General features: G+C 65.2%; 1 protein-coding gene across 1 annotated transcript; it reads right to left on the bottom strand.

Moving 5' to 3' along the window:
* Positions 1-925: 925 nt before the first annotated feature.
* Positions 926-18,477, bottom strand: BESB_049690 (uncharacterized protein; the record flags this gene model as incomplete). Its single annotated transcript, XM_029363420.1, has 18 exons — positions 926-971; positions 1,307-1,443; positions 1,708-1,921; positions 2,680-2,756; positions 3,212-3,277; positions 3,611-6,175; positions 6,515-6,848; positions 6,932-7,356; positions 7,615-9,348; positions 9,949-10,651; positions 10,876-12,129; positions 12,222-13,612; positions 14,304-14,405; positions 14,739-14,892; positions 15,483-15,574; positions 16,052-16,154; positions 16,470-16,582; positions 16,972-18,477. The coding sequence occupies 18 exons, from the start codon at positions 18,475-18,477 to the stop codon at positions 926-928; spliced, it is 11,016 nt and encodes a 3,671-aa protein (XP_029220786.1).
* Positions 18,478-19,604: the final 1,127 nt, after the last annotated feature.

Genomic DNA, 19,604 nt, shown 5'->3' with positions numbered 1-19,604 from the left:
GAATGACTAACATCCAACAACTAGGAATGACCAGTCCCGACAATGGAACTCCTCACTGACCTTCAACCGGAACCACTGCAAAAAAGAAACTGCTACTTGTGCGAGGATTCGCAGACGCCGCAGCGGGGCAACTGTCCAGAACACGCTTCAGGACGGCGCGCACGGGAGACGCGTTGACACAAAAATATGACCCTTTGGCGCTCGGCACATCAACGGCTGCCAACGAACGGTGGCAAACCAGCAGAAAACATCGAATATGGAGTCCGACGTGCCGCACCGCTCCCCTGGTCAATGGCTTCCTTGCGAAAACAATGCCCGGAAGGAATCGACCCGTTCACACACCGCGAGGGCTACGACCTCTGCGACGAACTCCATCGAGTGCAGTCAAGGGAAGGGCAACACGGCAAGAGGACTCGAGTGTCACGCGCTGTTTCAACACGGATGACTCCCTCGAAGGCCGCGAAGGTGTGCCGAGAGAACGTCCCGTGGGAGATTTTGCAGCTACGGTGACTCGCCCTGGTTGTGTTAATGCTTGTGTTCTCGAGTGCCGATCAGCCGCGTGAGAAAACGATTTGCGGCCCCATTTCACAGAAGAACCGCTATGCGGAACAATGATAACGGCATTCCGCAGGCGTGCAGCCCAACCCTTGTTCGCCACCCACAGAATAAACTAATCGCCCAATCGGAAGAGTGGCTGCCCTGCCTTCGCGAGCCAGCACACGCTTCACGGGAGGCTGCAGCAAATCTTCCCCCGTGGTCGCTGCGCAGGCGCCAGCGAAAAAAGTCCTGGGCCGCCGCAAAGAGAACCAGCTATCGGAGTGGAAGGCTTCTTGCCAAAACGAGATGCCTCCCCCCCCGTCCGCCCACCCCCCTCTTTCGCCCCTGTCGGATCAAGGATCGAGTTCGGGTGCTGATGCGGAAGCAGTCATGCGCCTTCAATCTCTAGCCACTGCTTCTCAACCCATCGTAGCCTGCACCAGACGCGCGGAAAACAAGAAAACAGACATAGTGAGCACCGGCAGAAACCCGAACAAGTATCCAAGCGGCGAAGCACGGACTGCAGCATGTGCCTTGATAAAGGCAACTACGTCTGAACTTGACGAAACGTCAAAGCTGCACGAGTGCCCGAAATCGACTTGACGGCGTATCTGCGCAAACGACAGCTGCCGGCGGATTTCCGCTGCGCACCGCTGCGACGCGCACTCGCTGTGCCTGCGGTGTGTCTTCTGATGAACGGTCGACGATACCCAATGCGACAAAATTGAATTCACGTTCCACTATGTGTGGCTGTTTTCAATCGACCTACCCTGCGAAGAAGCGGTCCTCATCGAAAGCGGTCCCGGCGGACGCCCGCCAGTTCTGCCTGCTCAAGAGTGCGACGCATCCCTCGAAGGAGCATCGTTTGAGGGCGTCGTCGTAGTAGTGCAGAATCGCAAGCGCAATCTGCGGCAAGAACAAGAAGAGACAGAAGAGAAGCTCTGCGCCGAAGGGGGACCTCTCGCTCGCTTTGTCGCATGCTGATCCACGGCCAGGACCCGAAGATAAAATCTACCATACACGGGAAGAAACGGCGCAGTGGCGACAACAAAAAACCGCACGCCTTCTGTAAACGCGCAGACGGCCGAGATACTGCATGCGCGACAGCCACCGAAACGCCAGAGAGACCAACGACCGTCTTCCCTTCCAACCGCGATGACGTTCGCTTACCTGGAACAGAGTGTCGCGTCCGCCTCCCGCGAGAATGAAACAGTCCCAGACGCGGACGACGATGTGAAGGGGGAGAGCCGAGGTGAAAAGAGAAAGCACCCACGGCAGCAAGTAGAAGGACGGAGACAAGTGGAGACTGGTGAAGTGTTCAGACAAGTCCGGGAGGAGGGCGGCCAAGAGGCGCTTGAACGCTGACAGATGGTGGCGAAGAGTTCTGCAGACCAAGAAAAAATAACACTTATGGATGGAATTCCTAGGTTTATATAAGCTACCTTTTTTTGAGGAGCGTATACTGCGAGTTGGACTACTGGATTCGATCCTGAAGATCCCTGTGTACCGGATCCAAGTTCTCCTGTGCTTTGCATGACCACCATGTTGAGTGCATTAGCCGAACATAGTGAAGATGATAACTATTGCGCATATCGGACCAACAGAGCACCATATATCAATACAACAAAAAAGTCACGGCAATCTGTGGGGCAGACGCCGCACGCGGCCGCGGCCTCAACCCGTGGGGGCCTCCACTGCGGCGCTAGACGGACACCTCCGCTTGTTGCAGGAAGCCTACACCCCGGGAGAAAGCAAACTGAGCAGGCCCTTGCAGCGCGAGACCAAGACCCCAACCAAAACAAACACAGCGCCATCTAGACTCCCAGGAACCTCCCCACAGACTTCGGACAACTGGCCAGGACTTGGCGGCCATTACGGCACCCTCCAGGTGGTGGCTTGCTACATCCTCACACCGCTTGGACACCTACATATCTTGAGATTAGACACATATACATACATACATATACATATATGTCCATCTGTCCATCTAAACGTCTATGTGAGCCTGTAGGTAGGCGCGGCACTCCTGATCAAACACTTGTCGCACGCCACCTGAAGCAGAGGTCACCGCCCCGCGGAGACGCGCGCCTTCCCGCCGGAGTCTGCGCCCGCCTTCGAACGCCCTTCCACCCCTGCGCTCACCTTTTTCCCAAGGAACTCATCATGAAGAAGTCTGGCAGCGGCTGCAGCTGAAGCATTTGCACCATTAGAACGAATGCCTGCGTACAAGAGACACACAAAGCAGCAGACAGACAACGCATTTCACGCGAAGCAAGGACAGACGAGTCTTCCGCCGCGATCCAGGCCCCACAGACGGAGGTCGCCCGCGTCTGGGCCGGCCCCCGAGTGCTCGACGGCCGAAGAGACAGGCAGTGGAGAGTCAGGAAAGTGATTCGGACCGAGGCACACGGCCTCCCGATCCTCCGTGCGAGACTGCCTCTGCTCCTATACAGGAGATGAAAAGACCCTCTGAAACCCAGGGGCGCCACAGAGCATGTGCGAGGCAGAGAGGCGACCGAGGACGACAGCGGGGCCGCCCTGCTGTGCTGTCCCTGTGGGCCTCGACGCATTCCGTGTGGCAAGCAGGCGAGCGAGAAGCAGAAAGTGATTCGCCTGGAGCGCTGCCCTGCACACACGGCAACTTGGCCGTGCGCGGGGCTTGCGCAGGACTCACCTTCTCGCGCTCCACGAAGAACAGAAGTACAGCAGCAACGGCTGCCATGCCTTGCACGTATCCGATCTGCAGCGCAGGAAGACACCACAGCAGACAACCGCAGTCATTAATATAGCTCCACCACCCCTTGGCAACTCTGCAGCCTTCGCTGAGCCCAGCTCTCCTCGATGCGACGATCGGTCCCTGCTGCCACTCAAGCCAGGCCGGCGCCACACACACAGGCACAACTGAGGAGGGACTAACGAGACACGGCGCACCGGAGCTGGCGTCGCGACGGCCGCCCATTCGCTCTGCACGTTTTCCAGTCCCCGCGACAGGCTCACAGCGCTCGCAGCGGCTCCTCAACGGCCGCATGAAAAAACGGACGTTGGGGCGAGGAGAGGACTCCCGCGGCCTTACCGTGGGCATATGCAGGACCACGCACTCGACGACTTCAGCCGCGCCTGCAGCAATCGAACACCTGGGGCAGAAGCACACGGTCTTCTCCGCCAACTTCCCTGAGCCGCTGCGGCGGGTGGAAATCGCCTCGCACGACGACCCCGCGGCTGTCGCCTCGAGGGGCTCGAGCGGCGGCAGGCCCTGGGTCGGTCTCGACGGCGCGCTGCGGCACCTCCCGGCCCCCTCGGTACCCTGTGCGCCCCGCGCCGCAGCGCTCAGCGGACTGCTCGGTTCAGATCCCGCGGCCTGCGTGACCCGCGGCTCGTCGTGGGGCGCCTGCACTTCAGGCGGCCGGCGGTTGCCTCGTGGCGGGGGCCACGGGGAGGCCGGCCTGCCCACGTCATTTTCAGCCGCGCCGAAGCCGCACGCCGCGCCCTCGTCATCCGACTCGTCCAGCGCAGCCATGACGCGGAAGGACGCCAGACTCAAGAAGTCCGCAGACGCGTCCCCGTCCTCGCGCTCTGTCTGTGTGGAGCCGGAGTCGAGACGCGCGCCTCCCGGGGAGCCGTGGCTGAGAGAGCCTTGGCGCCCAGAGGAGGAGGAAGCGCGGAGTGCGCCGTCCGACACGCCCTCAGCGGCCAACTGCGTCGCGTCCGCCGACTCACGCCAGTCGCTCTCGAGCGCTGCCCCTGCTCGCGCTTGCTTCGCGGTTTCTTCCGCGATCTGACAGCGCCGGCACTGGCAGCACGCCGTGCACAGCGGCGGACACGCATGCGGCTGGCCCCACGGAAACCCAACCCGCTGAGAGCTTGGTGCCCCACAGCCGCATGGGGCCCCCGGCGCCCCGCCCGCGCACGTTGCGCCGAAACCCGCGGCTCGAAGGAAGGCGCCGAAGCACGGGGCGAAGCCGTGCGACTCCGCACATGCTGGCGCAGCGCCCGAGCCGCTGCACGTGCAGACGCACTCTGCGACGGGCCCCTCCAGCGAAGCCAGAAGCTCCAGGGCTGCGCCAGCCGCGAGGACGGGCTCCGCGGTCGCCACGCCCTCAGGAAGGCGCAGCAGAAGCGGGTACGTGCCGGGGAGATCTCTCTGGAGGCGAGAGAAGTGCGCGCGAGCCGCCCCATCCGCCGCCGAGACTCGGCAGCGGCCGCGTGTCTCGCCACAGGATGCGACGCTCTTGGGGCCAGACAGAGGACACGACGCATCGGATCGCGTGTCGGCATGCGCGCTCGCGTCGAGGCGCCCCTTTGCGGCTCGAGTCTCCTGGGCTCCAGAGCCTTGGTCTGGGAGAGGGTTCGCCTTCTGGGTCGCAGGCGCGCTGTTCTCCTTCACATCGGACCCGCGCACTACTGCCGACTGTGTATTTTTTTCGCTCGCCACGTCCGGACTGCGTCCGCGGTCAGCGCCCGCGAAGGACCGCGTCTGCGATGAGGCCAGATGTGCGTGGGGGGGGCCTACGCCAGCCTCCAGCTGCTCCTGCGCGCCTCGGACGGGAAGGTTTACATCGGGCTGCGCACGCCTCGCCGATTGTGCGGCAGACCCGCTTGATGCAGAGCCAGCCGGAGCGTCGTCCGACACGTCGTGGTTGGGGTCGGCGCCCTCCTCGATACGGAAGTCCATACTCTGTCTTCCTCCGAGTCCAGCCCCCAAAGCCTGCGGCTTCCAGACCTGTATTTCTGGCGACCCGGGTCCCGAGGGGCGAACCCCCTCTCTCGCTTCCTCTGAGGCTCGTCCCGAGGTCCCCGCCGGAACCTGTGCGGCGGCGTCGAGCGAGTCAGCAGGTGGAGCAGACCCAGGCCGCGCGGCCGCGCCCGCCCGCGAGCTAAGTTTCAGATCAAGCAGGACTCGCGGCTGGACGCCGGCTTCCTCTGAAGGGATGTCTGCCGGCTGCGTGGAGCCGTCCGCTCCTGCGGACTCGGGTCGCTCCGCGGTCGACAGGTCTCCACCCCACGGCCCCCGTTCGCTGCGCGGTCCCCTGGGGTGAACGAGAGCCGCGGGGGTGTGCGCACTGAAGGCATCGTTCGAGGAGTGCCGGAGGTGAGACCCGACGGGCCCGCACCGGCGCTGCTGCAGCAGCGCGTGAAGCTGCTTGACTGCCTCTGCGCGCGCTCGCAGCTCCATGTAAATCTCCGCCCAGCTCGCCTCCTCTGCGTCAGAGCAGGCGAGAGGGAACCCTGAGGCCTCGAGGCCCGGCGGCGCCTCCTCGCCGTCGAGGCGCTCCGCAGCTTCGTCGATCCTCCAGATCTTTCGGCCGTGCTTCGCGAGCTCGGCAGTCCCCGGGGGAGGCTGTCGGGCGCGACTCGAACAGTCACCCCTGCCCCCACTCGCGCTGCTGGTGCTGCTCCCCACGCGGCTCACATCGGTTGTCGAGACCGACGCGAGCGACCGCTGCGCGATGCTGCCTCCTCGGCGGGCCGCGCACTCCCCTGCGCTGCCGCTGCTGCTCCAGGCGGCCGAGGGACAGCCTGCGCGCATGAACGGATTGCGACGCCAGGCGCACTTGTCAAGCGACGAGGCGCCTGGGAGAGCTAAAGACCAGAGAAAACCCCGCAGACTGGCTGGCAGACCCGCCTGCCATAGGAGAAGCTGCAAACAGCAAACAAAACAGAGCAGGGCAAAATGCTCACGTATGGATAATGATAATCCGAGAAGACGTAATCGCAAAAAAAAACATAAACCCCAAATGCGCACAGCACATAAACGCAATAGACCAACGTCGATCCTCCGTGAGCACATGTGCCCAGCCTGCCGGGGCCCTCGAGAGCAAAGCAAACATCCTCAGGAAGCCAGAATACAGCCCGCGGTAGGGTGTAGGATTCAGGGCTTGGCGCGGTCGCGCGTCCTGGGAACCCACACACTCGCGTCCAGCCCTAGTGGGGCGGCGGAGAAAGGTGGGTGTCTCTGTCTGGTCGTGGTGCGACTTACAAGCTGCGCGGACACGTGCAAGTCCTCGAGGCCGTCTGTGCGCACGGCGTGGTACGCGGCGTGGGCGCCAGTCTCCGCGCCGGCCTGTCTCGCTACCTCTTCGAAATCCGGGCTGGAAGCCTCGCCTGTGGCGTTGGCCCTTGACCGAGGCGAAAGGCCCGCCGCCTCGCCGTCGTCGTCTGAGCCACTAATTTGCGGCGCATGCCGCTTCCACGCTTGCTGCCACCTGAGGTCTTCGGCGGACATCCGCATGCTGCCCAGCTTTCCGCTCCCATACAGTCTGCCGCTATGGCGCCTGGCTGGCTGGCTGGCGCCGCTGCTCGATCGACTCTCCCTGAAACCTTGTGAGAAGCGTTTCACGACGTGTGCGTCCCTTTTCCCCTTTTCATTACCGCCGCCCTCCCTCCCCCCCTGAACTGCTCCTGGCTGTCCCTCGCCGGGGCCTGCTTCCCCGCGGGCGACTGGCCGCGGGCCGCGGCCCTGCCTGCGTTGGCGCGACGTTCGTCCTCTTCTCGTAGTCTCGACTCCGAAGTCCTTTCCACTGAGGAAGACGGAGTCACGACGGAGGCAGCAGCACTGCCGCGGTGTTCGAAAGAGGCTGCCTGCTCAGCGCAGGACACGCCATCGGACAGGCGCTTGTTTGCTAGAGTTGCGCGCTCGTCGCCGGCGCCCTGCGCCTCGTCGGGCGCATACGGCCAAAGCGCTTGGCTCCGCTGCTGGCGACGCACTAACAGAAGCGACTCGCCGAGCGCGCGTGCCCTGGAAGCGACTGCTTCTTCCTTCAGAAACGAGAGAGACGGCGTCAGCACCCAGTGGCGAAACAGGCGCGGCAAGATTTGTTCCTGCGCGAAAACACAGAGGAACCACACAAGACACCTCAAGGAACATGGGGCGCTGCGTGACAGCAGCCCAGCCTCCTCAGCGCCGCCGCTCAGGTGACGAGCCGAGAGGCGAACCAACCCTCTCCGTGTGGAGAAAAACGGCAGGGGCCCGCGAGCGCCGCACCGCCTGCTCCGGCGACAAAGGCAATGAATGAAAGCAGACGGGCTCGCTTGCGCTTGCAAAACGCTTTCCTCCGCGACGGGGCCCCCTGCACTTACCGCCCATTCGGTCTCTCTGCTGTCCTCCATCCGCTTCCTCAGCTCGCGCACCACGTGCGCCTCTCTCTGCGCCTTCAGCGCCTGGACGACTCTGTTGAACTCGAGCTGGTCTCGGAGGAACGAGAAAAGCAGTCGCCAGTCGAGGACGCTCGACGCATTCCAGCCCGCCGAGCCGCCGATGACGCTTCCGCCTCCCTCGCCCCCTTCCAGCGCCAGACCCTCTGCGCAGCCCCTCGAGGCGAGTGCCTGCCTGCGGCGCTCAGGGTCCTCTCGGACGGCTCCGCCTTCGTTCTGCTTCGCTGTTGGAACATCTTCGCATGCCGCCATGGCGTGCTGCTCATCCTGTCGCCGCGGAGACTGCGGCACCGGGACCTCCGCTGGCTGTGGCCTGGTCTCGGGAGGGCCGTGATGCTGGCGCGGCAGTTCTTGAAGCAGAGACTGCGCTGACTCTCCGCCATAGCCGCTGGAGCAGCCAGGCGGGGCGGCGCGACTCGGCTCGCGACTCGCGTCTGCGGACGCCAAGTCAGTCTTCGCCGGCCTCTCGCTCGGCGCGCCTGTCTCCGCAGCGCGAGCGGAGAGGGGCACCGAAGACGCGTCGCACGGCTGCTGTGCCAGAGGGTCGACAGCCCCGCCAGCCGCGGGCCACGAGGGCTCCCTGCCCCCGCAGCCGTCGCCGGTTTCTTCGCTCGATTCCCTCGGGGCCGCGCCCCCAGGGCCTGCGTCAGGTTGCCCTCCTCCGGGCGCGGTCGGCTCGTCTCCGCGACCGCCCTCGAGGGCCGCGCGGGCAGGCGGCCCGCCTGCACTCAGAAATGCCTGGAGGGCCTTCGAGCCCAGCCCCTTTCTGCCCCTGGCCGAGCCACCTTGCGCCGCAAGAGGAGAGAGGGGGCGCTGGGACTTCCCCCGCGCGTGGAACGAACTCGAGGGCTCCGCGACTTCGGCTCCCCCACGCGCGTCCAAGTCCCTTTCGTCTCCGCCGGGTTCGCCCAAGGTCTGCGCCGCACCTGAAGGACCCGCGAGCTGCTCGGGAGCGGGCGCGGGGCCGGTGGGGGGGTCGAGGTGGGCACGAGGAGGCGACCCGCCGCCTCGCGCGCGAAGCCCCTCTGCGTGGGGGTCGCCTTCGGCAGCAGGGGCGCTCGAAGGCTGTCTCTCCGAGGCCGCCGAGCAGGCGGACGAAGGAACCGAAGATTGGGCCGCGTGGGGGTTCCACGCGGCCTCGAAGGACGCAGAGCCCGCTGAAGGCTGGCGACAGACAACCGTGGGACAGAGCGGCAAATCAGCGGATGGCGGCGCGCTGGCAGACGAAACAGCGAAGATAGACTCGGCCGGAGCGAGGCGATAAGGCGAGAGACACGCGCAGGCACTCGCCGTCGAGCCCGCGGGGGGAAGCGCGGCGTCATCCGGGAGTCCGCCTGGCGCGTGGTAGGGGAGAACGAGAATCACGAGCTTCGTCTCGAAAGACAGTGTGAGGCACACAGCGCCGGGGCCGATGTCGGGGTGGCCGTGAGAGGCGCGAGGAAACGCGGGGTCCCCTCGGCCGAAAGGCATAAACGGCGTAGACCACGAAGGCATCCACGCGCCGGGGTCGCCCTTGCCCGGCATGAGAGGCGGCCACGAGGAAAGCCACCAGGCGGGCCCTTCCAGGAAGAAAGGCTGAGACAGCCCCCCGTCGCCGAAGAGGTCCGCGAATGGTACTGCGGCCTTCTCGATTCCTGCCGCAATCTCCGCAGGGGCGCCCTGAGAACAGGCAGACAGAACCACACACACACGCGAGAAATGGCCCATCTCACCCCTCGTCTCCGCAAGAAATGTGGCGGCGCTGGTGGTCTACAGACTGACAGGGGACGGCGGCGGCGGGGGTGGGTGGGAGGGTACGAGAGACCCGACGCGACAGCGGCTCCGCGCAGACAAAGGCAGCGATCGAAGCTGACGAACCAGACGCTCTAAACCCTAAGCAAAGAACGCGCACGACTTGGGAACTGGCATCACTGCCTCTCTTTGTGTGTCCAAGATCCCTTGTGCGTATCCGCCTCGAGGAAACTCCTTAGACAGTGGCGTGCCTTGCGCACGGAGAAGACAGACCAATCTGCAGTCTACGCGGGTTTGCATCCGTGACATATCCACTCCACCCCCCCACCCCCCAACCCCCGCCAAAAAGCGTCTTCCAGCTACGACCCATGCAATGCACGTAAAAACGAATTCTCTCGCTCAGCCCGGTTCTTTGGTCTTTCGACTGTGGGGATTTGCGCCTGCGGACGGAGAGCTCTATTGGGCGCGACGGGTTCGACAGTAGCAACTGCACGCTGCGAAGTGCCGAGGGAGTGTTACCAGACGCACCAGATAAACATCCGTGAGCTCGCTGAGAGGGTACCGGCGCACGGGCACCATGCCTAGAACAGGTTGTGCCATGCCTAGAACCGGTTGGGCCATATCGAGGACGGGCTGGAAGAGGCGCGCCAAGAAGCCGAGGTGAGCGCCTGGCTTCTTCTCTGCGCCAGCTCTGCTTCCCTCGGCTCGCGCCTCCGCCTTGCGGGTCGGCCCCGCCGCGGCGTCGGGCCCACGCAGCGAAGAAAGTCTCCGCCTCAAACGGAGCCCCGCGCTGCTGTGAGGAGAACGCACGCGGCCCTCGCTGTGGTTGCTACTCTCCCGGTTGCTGCTCGTCCTCGCTTTGGCGGGCTCGGACGCCCTCCCCTTCCCTGGGCGCGGGACCCCTGGCGCGTCCTGCGGTCGCGTGAAATCGCTCGTCTCCGCATGCGTGGAGCCTGCAGAACCTTCGCCGGCTCTCGGGGCTCCGTCGCGCTCTCGCAAACCAGCCGCAGACGTAGGCAAGTTCGATGATGCGCAACCCATGCGGGGAGAACTCCTGCCTGCCGCATGGAGCCCAGCCACCGCAATGCCGGTGGCAGGGACCCCCAGCGACGCCGCCGTGGGGCAGGCGGCCGCAGCCGCGGCCGTGCTCACGCCGTCGTTCGGAGACGTTTCGCTGGCTCCAGCTCCACGCGCGGCACCCACCGGCGTCAGCACGTCGCCCGACAGGCACCTGCGAAATCCGCGCCGAGCCGCGTCCCTATCCACTACCGCGACGGCCTCTGGGGCGTCGAGCCACGCGGTCCGGCGACCCGTGGCGGACCCCAGCCACGCCTGGCCGCTGTCGCCGCGTCCACGCAGGAACTTGAGGGCTCTACCCCCGCGTGAGACAAGCTTCGGCGGACTGAAGGCCGCCGGGAAGGGCTGCCTTTGCCGCGCCGCAGCGCGACGGCGTACGAAATGGATGTGTGGTGCCACATCTGGGCGACAGCTGCGAAGGTGTCTCGCTTCACTCCTGCTTCACCACGGCCAGGGACAGTGCCTCCTGAGGAAGGCCCCGGAGAAGCCTCCGCACCAAAGCCACGCACGCCCCCCAGAACATCCAACGGAGCCGCTGCGGGCGACAGGGCCGCGCCCAACGCGGTCGCGGCGTCTGTGAAGCCCGCGCAGCCCCCGCCCGGAGGCATCGGCGCCGCAGGCAACGCGCCGGCACGAGACTTCGGCCGGCCCTCGCTCGCGGCTTGAGGCGCAAGTAGAGGCGACCCCGCCCCCTGTGTGAGCGCGACGGACCCGACGGGGCTGCTGCCCGAGGCAGAGGAGGGAGCGGCCACCGCAGAGGGCGCCCCGCTCTCGGGGGGCAGACACTCGCCCGCGCCGTAAGTTTCCCCGCTGCCCGAAGGGGCTCCGCCGGGACTCGAACCCATACGCTCCGACGCAGCAGGCTGTGGAACTGCAGGCGAGCCCGCGCCAGATGCCGCCCCTTGGAGGGCCCTGTCCCCGTCCGCGCGGCCTCGCGAATCTCGCCCGCCGGCGTCGCGGAGTGCTTTGGGTGACGCGCCATCCATGCGCGACAGGTTGCTCGTGGGCTCGCCGGGAACGCCTCCGCCAGAGGCGCGGTCAGACGGCCGCAACGCAGGGGAACTGTGCGCCACGTTTCTCTTGAAGGGATTGGGCACAAATATGCGCGGAACTCGCAGCCCCTTCAACGCAATGCGACTCGTCCAGCCGGAGGGCCGTGCGGCGGAAGAGGCCTCAGCAGGCACGGCCAGTTCGGTGCCGCCGTCGTCATCTGACGCGTTGCTCTCGCCTTCGCCCGAGGTCTCTCCAATCTGCTCCAGTTGCCCTCGACTGCCTTCTTTCCGCGTCGCATCTGCGCCAAGCTGGCTGCTGACCGCCACGGAAGTAACCGCGCAGAGACCGGCCGGCTTGGGCGTCTGCATGTCCCCATTGTGTGAGCTCGCAGCCGCGGCGCGCCAGCTGGCACGCGAGCGGCCTTCGCCGCCGCCTCCCGGCGCCACGCGCCAGCGCGCGAGGCCTTCCCCCCCGTGCCCCTTCCGGCTGCGTGCCCTGTCACTCATGAGCGCAGACGCGAGCGGATCTCCAGGGCCGCTCGCCTGCTCACGGGCGCCGAGGTCACCACCTCTCGAGGGTACGAAAAACTCCTCGAGAGGTCGCTCTGCATCCGGCCGCTCGTCCCCTCCGGCCGCCGGGCTGGGCACCATGTCGAGAGCAGACAGCTGATGTCTGGAGGAGACTTCAGAGAAAAGCGAGTCCCGCTGCCTGCTTCCTGGCCACTTCCACACGGGCTTCGAGTCTCTGCGCGACAGGCCCAGGGGGCCGAGGAAGTGCCCGGCCGACTGAGGCGCCGCCCCCCCGCGGCGGTCGGCGGACGCCGACCCCAGCACAACTCCGCGTCTTCAATCCACACGTATCGCTTATGCAGCCGCAGCGACACGCCGGAAGCTTTGCGCCTGCCTTCCATCCCGTCGAAGCCCGCAACCTTGAGCGCCCAGCCGCCCAGACTGAGCGCCGGCGGCGCGACAGGAGGCTGCGGGACTTCCTCCACAGCAGGCGCAGACAGCCAGAACGAAGAGGTGACCAGCGAGGAGAGGTAGGCAGCCTGCGGCACAGCAGCTGTGCCTCCCGGGCCTGCGAAAACAGAAGCAGACAAAACCTGACTCTCCCTGCCAGACGCACCAACCTCCCTCGCCGGACTGGCGGAGGAGGGGCCCACTGACGGACAGGTCGCAGGCCTGATTGCCGAGGCGACGGCGTCGGCGCCAAATCCCCTTCGAGAAGGTGCGCCTGCCACCGACGACGCCGGTGCGCCGCGAACAAGCTGCAGCTCGTCCTTGGCCCCTGTGCCTCCTTGGGGGACGAGATAGCCAGTGGACGGCTCGACGCAGGCCTCGCCTATGCCTGAACGACCTTCGGCAGCATCGGCAAGCTGCCGCCCAGTGCGCGTTCCTTCCGGTGGTGCGCCGTTGTCGTGTCCACCTGGCAGACAGCTGTCTCCCCCTCGCTGAGACGCGAGGCTCTCGCCGGCCTCCGGCTTGGCTGCTTCAAACGCAGGCGTCGCGGAGGGAGCATTCCCGCTCTCGAGAGGCTGCGCGTCCCCGAGACGACGAGACGCCGACGCTCCTTGACAGGGAGAGGCGCTCCGATGCCCCGTCGCCGCGGCTTCAGAGCCTGCTGCGACGACTACCGAAGTCCACGTCGACGCCCCCCCGGGGATCCCCCCCCGCGAGCCGCCGGTCGTCTGCACACCTCCGAGGGGGCTGCCGCATTTGGCGCACTGCGAGCGGCAGGCGACACGGCCGGCCGCGCCGGCAGCTGAGACGGCGCCCGCCGCACTCATCGTGCCGAGATCTGGGCAAGTCCGAGGGTCTACAGACGAAGCCGACGCTCCGGCGTGCGCGAGCGGGAACGCGCAGCTGCGGCGAATGCCCTCCGGAAGCACCAAGGACTGGAGGGGGGCTTGAGAGACGGGCCGCGGCCCTCCCTGCGGATTCGGCGAACAGAAACGCCCTTGGCACGGACTGCCGAGCTGACCGGCACTCGGAGCTGGCACAGAGCGGTGGCACCTTGGAACCGATCCGTACGCGTCCCAAGTGCTGCCGCCGCGTGGACGGCGTAGGGCCGACGGCGGGCCCCCCTCGCCTGCGGGTTTCTCCGCCGAGAGACGCGCGTAGGTCTGCAGGCAACGTGGCGCATGCAGCAACCGCACAGGGGCACAACAACGCACTCCGCCATTCGACTAAGGCAAAAGTAGAAGAGCCGCAGCCCTCTATCGGAACTGTCTAAGAACGACGCGCGCGCACGCCCCTTCGCTCTCCTCCGTTGGGCCTGCCTGCGGCAGACAGTCAGCGGTCGCTCGACGCCCGCCACACGCTTTCTCACCCCGCAAGCCTCCCCGCCTGCTCGCTTGGATTTCCAGTCGTTCGCGTCCTTAACAAAAACATGCGCGACTACCGATCTCCACTGCGAACCACCTGGAGAGCAGCTCTAACTGTTCTACAAACAGCTTGAGCTCCTGGGCCGCCCGACGCTGGCGATCCCTCAGTCCCCCCCATTGAAGCAGCATGATTCACTAATAGAGAGCACGCTCTCGTCTCGTATCTCTGAAAAAGGGCATCCTGTTCTGCCTTCTCTCAGTCGCACGAGACTCCCGCCGGTTGGGCTCAGGTCGCGGGACGGGTCTAGAGAGCAGGTGCGCGTACCCTGCGCAAGGGAGAATACGGAGAATCTCCCTGTTCCCACAGAAGACTGTGGAGCACTGGCGCGGGTTCTATGCCATGTCGCAGACGACATTGGTGAAAAAGTTGCAAACTGCCGTCCCGCCCCACCGGTTCTCCTCTTTACGTTCTTTAACGCGGTTGACGCACCTTTTCAGATGCGGAGAAAGACGTCTTGAACTCCTGGAGCAGGATGCGAGAATACGTGTCTCCCAGCTCTTGTTCGGACAGCTCGACGCCTGCGCAGGTGACCTGGGATGCCACGCACGGACCCACACACCGAGGCTGCAAGGCTCCAAGCGCTTGCAAAGGCGCGGACGATCCCAGCGCCCGCGACACAGCGCACTGAACACAACCGGGCGCTCCACGGGGCGAGCAATTCCCAGGCATGATGCGATCGCCAACGAGCCCGCGTCAGAGCCGCGGCGAAAGATGTCCCATGCAGGCCCTCCACGATTTGCGCATGCCGATCCGTGGAGGCCTCAAAGAAGAAACAACACATCTCGCGCGGCGTCCGCGAGGCACGGGCCTGACACTGGACGAAGAGAAAGACTGTCTCATCTCTAGGACCAGAAGGCCGCCTACCATCTTCAAGAAGTCGGCGCGCGAGAGGAGGACCTTTCTGTCTTTCGACTGGAGCCGCGGATGATGGAGAGAGGTGTTCAAAATCAGAAGCGCGTAAGCCAAGACGTGCAGACTTTCCAGCGACAGAGGCGTCTCAGGGTTGTCTCTTGCGTATCTGTGCGCATCACGCGCAAGCGGCAATCGCCGCGGCATCAATGCATGCCCTAGCATCAAGGCCCGCGCAGCCACCTCAAGCGCCATCCCGCCGCGGCAGACTGGCATGCGCCACACCCTCCACTCACCCCCCGCGGGATTCCCCGGCTATCCAGGCGATCAGAAAGAGATCGCGCAGGCACCGCCACAGCAGCTCCGCTTCGAAGGAGCCTCGCGGGCCCCCGCGGGCCCTCGCAGGGCTCTGCCGTCCCAGCGGCCGGCGACGCTCAGACGGGGAGTTCACAGAATTTCTACCCCATGGATCGCCCGCCGAGTGCTCAGGACACCCGCGCCACCCAGAGGGGTCCTTCGCACGCCGAGAGCAGCAGGCGCCCAGTCTCAGGAGGCGCAGTTTCGCACTCGCCACAGCCGACCCTTCCCGCGAGCCGAGCGGTCATGTGAACTTGCAAATGTACTCGCGCCAGCGCCTGCCGCCGCCTGAGAGGCCCAGGACTGCGGCTCTACAGAGCCTGCCGCATTCGCGGAAAACCGAGGTGGGCTAGCGATCGAGCAGCGGATGGGAAACACGCGTGGTGCTGGCAGAAGACTTACGCAGCCGCGAAGCGATCCAGGATGCGGAAGATGACTTGCGCCTCGCCAGGCATGAAAAAGAACGTCAGGAAATGGCGCAGGGCTTCGTCCACCTGAGAAGACGCGAAAAGCCCAAAGACGAGCATGGTCAACCTCACGCCCAAGCGGCCGCTGACTCGCCAGCTTAATCCCCGATGTGCGAAAGGCAGCGGGGCCGCAGCCGAACACACAGCGTCTGGGCCAGTCGCCTCATGGCCCAAAGAAGCCCCACAGCAACACACTCTAAACACACAGACGCCCAGATAGATTTCGAGCGGAGAACTTCACGGCCCATGGCTGCGCCACGCGAGGCAAAAACCTCTGCATGAGCAAGCCATTTCCGGCTCACCCTGCACCGCCGAACTACCTGCGCAGCGACTTCCCAGAAACCTTAGCGCGCCTGTATCTGGGCTATGCAATACATGCGGCACCTTGTGATGCTGCACTCTGGGCGGGGGGTTAGGGGGGGGAGTGGGAGCGGAGTCTCCAGTCGGATTCGAGAAAGCTTGGTGGTTCCCCGCTGCTTCGTGCCCTGGATTTCACCGCCTTACCGGCATGTTCGCGAAGCTCATGAAGGTACAGAAGGCGTTCAAGAACGAGATCGACGCGGCGTCTGGGCCCCCAACCAGCTCGCCAATCATCCGCTTGTCCAGCCTGCGAAACAGAAAAGACCGGGCGCGCCGACGGAAATGAAACGCAGCTGCGGCGAGCAGTCGCCTCCCCCGTCCCGCCACCCCCCACTACGCCAACCGGGGCTGGCAAACCGAGTCATGCCGGAACGCCTTACACCGCCGAGGTGAACCGCTCTTTGGCACATCGCCCACAAGCCCTCTCAGAAAAAGGTGCTCCACGGGGAAAGAATTGCTGAGAACTGCCGAACCATGACCTTGATGAAAATGAGGAGGTCTCTCCCTGCGCAACCCCTGAAACGCTCTCCACGCCAGGCCCGTCGTACGCCGCGCTGCTCACCCGTCCGTAGCGAGGAGGAAGGCCGCGACCGAGAGACTGTTGTCATCAAGAATATTCTGCTGCTGCAGGAAGCGAATCCCAGCCATCGGCGAGCTGTTGAAAATCATCGTGCCCTACACGCAACACACAGATGCCAGCGGCGAGCCATAAACACGACGCAAGCCAAAAAGCCAGAGAGGCCTCTACGGGGAGGACTCGGATCCCGTAAACGTAACTGCGTTGGTCACTTGAGAGGCTCGCTGCTGCCTTTGCCCCGAGATCCAGCATGCCGCTGAGCCACCAGCTGCATGCATCGGAATACCCACGTGTCAAGCTTCTGACAGACGTCCTAATCCCCCCCCCCGAGCGGACCACAGCACTGCGAGAGTGGGAGCACTTGTTTTCAGGCACCTGCCTCATCTCCGGCTTCTAGGGAGCCCAATAACGTTGCGCAGACCCTTCCCCCGCACGCGTGGATCGCTGACGGGTGGATTCGGTCGTCTTTGGGTTGTCTGCCTCTCACATGCTCGACAATCTCTCGCATGTTGATGTAGCGTCCAAGCGCTTCAACATGGCGCTGGCAGTAGCCGCCTTCGTCCCAGTGCTGCGTCAGCAGACGGGACTCGGCTCGCCTCCTCGCAGCGCCAGCCCCGGCCGCGGCGGACACTCCCTCACTGCTGTCGTGTGCGCCCACAAGCGACTGTGACTCGCCGGGCCCTTGCGCGGGCCTCGCCCTCGCGGTGGCTGCCGCGTCCTCACTCTCTCCACCGCTCTCGCCCGATTCACTCGAGCTGCTCCACATCAGAGACGAAGTCGATGAAGGCGAGAAGGTTTGGCCCCGGAACGTGGGGGCGCGCTCTCTGTCGCGGGCCGCGCCGTCCCGCATGCGCCCTTCCTCACGCCTCCGGGTCTTCTCCCTCGTGAGCGCCCAAGCCTCGCCCGCAGGCTCCTGTCCCTCGGCTCCAGGCGACTCAGAAACCACCGTTACCTCCTCCTCGTGACACGCCGACAGTGGGGTCGTCACGCTGTGTGCATCACCCCGGCACTCCCCAAGTCGGCCTCCAGACGCGCGCCGCTGGCGGCGTCCTGAGTCGCTGTTTTGCGAACAGGACTTCCTCCGGGTGCTCTTGGCTAAGCTGACAGGCTCGCTCTCGTGCCCCTTGGCGCCCGAATGAAGCCGCTGAGGCGAGGACGCCTGCAAGTCCCCGCCCGCGCCTCCCGTGGAAGGCGACACGCTGGGGGAAGACGCACGGGGCGAGGAGTCCTCCGAAGCGCCCCCCTGTGGGAGCACACGCTCGCCGGCGGCCGGCTCACAGTCGAACGCGGGAGGCTCGTGCGTAGCCCGGGGAGACGCGTCGTCGCCATCTCGGCTTGCCTGGGGAGGAGACGACGCCCCGCGTGGCGGAGTCTCTGCGAGCACCTCGCGCCCGCCTTCTTCCTCAAAGCCCCTGGCTGAATGGGGACCCCCGCGGCGGCCAGGAGTCCTCCTGTCTCCAGACGTCCTTCTGCCGCGTTCCCCACGCCGCCGGGCTGCGATATCGGCGGTGGCGTTTCTGCGTGGAGCTGCGCGATCCGCATCGTGGCCCCCTGGGCGGGGCGGGAGACCCCCGGGGTTGCTGTCTCTGGCGTCGCGGGCTTCGAGCCGCTGCACGCCTTCCCCGCCAGCTGCGGCGTGCCGGACAACGTCTCGCCTTTTCCGCAGACGCTTCTGAATGTGCCGCTCGTAAAGCTTCGCGTAGAGGGAGCGCGGTCGGCTGGCGTCTGCCTGCGACGACGAAGATACCCCTTCGTCCGTTCTGGAGGCGCGGGCGCTGTCAGAGTCCCCCGCTTCGCCGCCGCCGCGCTCCCTTCCGACCGCTCGCCCCCCCCCTGCTGCTTCCTCTCGAGGAGCAGCGTCACGCAGCCGCGGCCTGCGAAAAGTCAACTGCCGCACCGACCTGCGGCTCTGCGGACTCTGCTCCAGCGCATGCACTCCCGCCCCCCTCCTCCCCTCCAAGCTGCCACGGTGACCTGAAGTGTCGGTATGCATCTGACCCCTTCTGTGTTGGACAGAAGCAAACAACCAAGGTGGCGTCCTCGCGATTCGCACTGCCAGCCACAGTCAAAAGCGATCCATGCGAATCGAGACAAATGCGGACTGAGGGAGGCCTTCCCCGTGGTGCTGGCAGCCGCACGTGGGGTATCCTGCTCAGCGATGGCAACGCTACGAGCCGTGAACCATCCGCAAAGCCTCGACGCATGAGGCCGAATCACACGCATGCCCTATATCGTCCACTGCGCGTCTGGCAGCCTACGAGGCGGCCATGGCGCACAAGGGCGAACACAGCAGCTGCAGAGGAAACGCCGAGCCGCGGGAGTGCGCGCGACAACTGCTCACAAAGCCTGCCTCTTTCTGCCCTAGCCAGCTCCTCGTGGGTGGGTGCGTGGGGAGAGCACAGCGGCCGCCGGCCCGTCCAAGGTCCACGGAAGGCAGGCAGGACCACAGCGGGGCTGCGGAGACGCTGGCGGATGACAGGGCGCCGGAGAAATCTGGACCGCCCGCAGCAGCGACGCCCGCGCGACAGAGCGTCACAGGGACAATCACGTTGTCCTAAGTCGTAGCGAGCTCTGCGAACTGTGCACCTGCTGGCGAGTTACAGCGTGTGGAGATGCCCGCTCCACGTTCTTTCTTTGAAGCTACGGCCGAGGGCGGCGCTGAGTCGTACCCGTACGAGAAGGCCGAAGGGAGAACCGGCACTGCACGTCTGTCCACCCACCAGGTCCTGCGCGTGGCGAAGCGAAGCTGTTGGCCTCCCGCGCCGGGGGGGTGCAGCTGTTGAAGTTGCGAGACTCAGTGGATAGCCTTTCTACGGGCAGCTCTTTGTATCGACTCATCCATGCCGCGAAGAGTCTGCGCGAGCCAAAACGACTCCGCAAACAGCGCCCTCGATGGACGTGACCTGAGGAGGTTCAGAGCCGAGAGACGGGCCTCTGATCCTCTGACTGTTCCGTTGTGCAGCGACAGTGCCGCAGAAACGGTGACCTTTGCGAAAACCTGCTTCCGCGAAGCCCGGCAAATCATGGCCGCTTCTCACGCCCGCCAGCCCCTGTCGGAGCAATACGTTTCCAGCCAGGGCCAGCAAGTCAAACAGAAGACGAGTTCTCCTTTACAGCGCG

The sequence above is a fragment of the Besnoitia besnoiti genome, chromosome III (assembly GCF_002563875.1).
Source record: "Besnoitia besnoiti strain Bb-Ger1 chromosome III, whole genome shotgun sequence".
Taxonomy (NCBI): Eukaryota; Apicomplexa; class Conoidasida; order Eucoccidiorida; family Sarcocystidae; genus Besnoitia; species Besnoitia besnoiti.
This window is presented reverse-complemented; position numbering and strand designations above follow the sequence as displayed.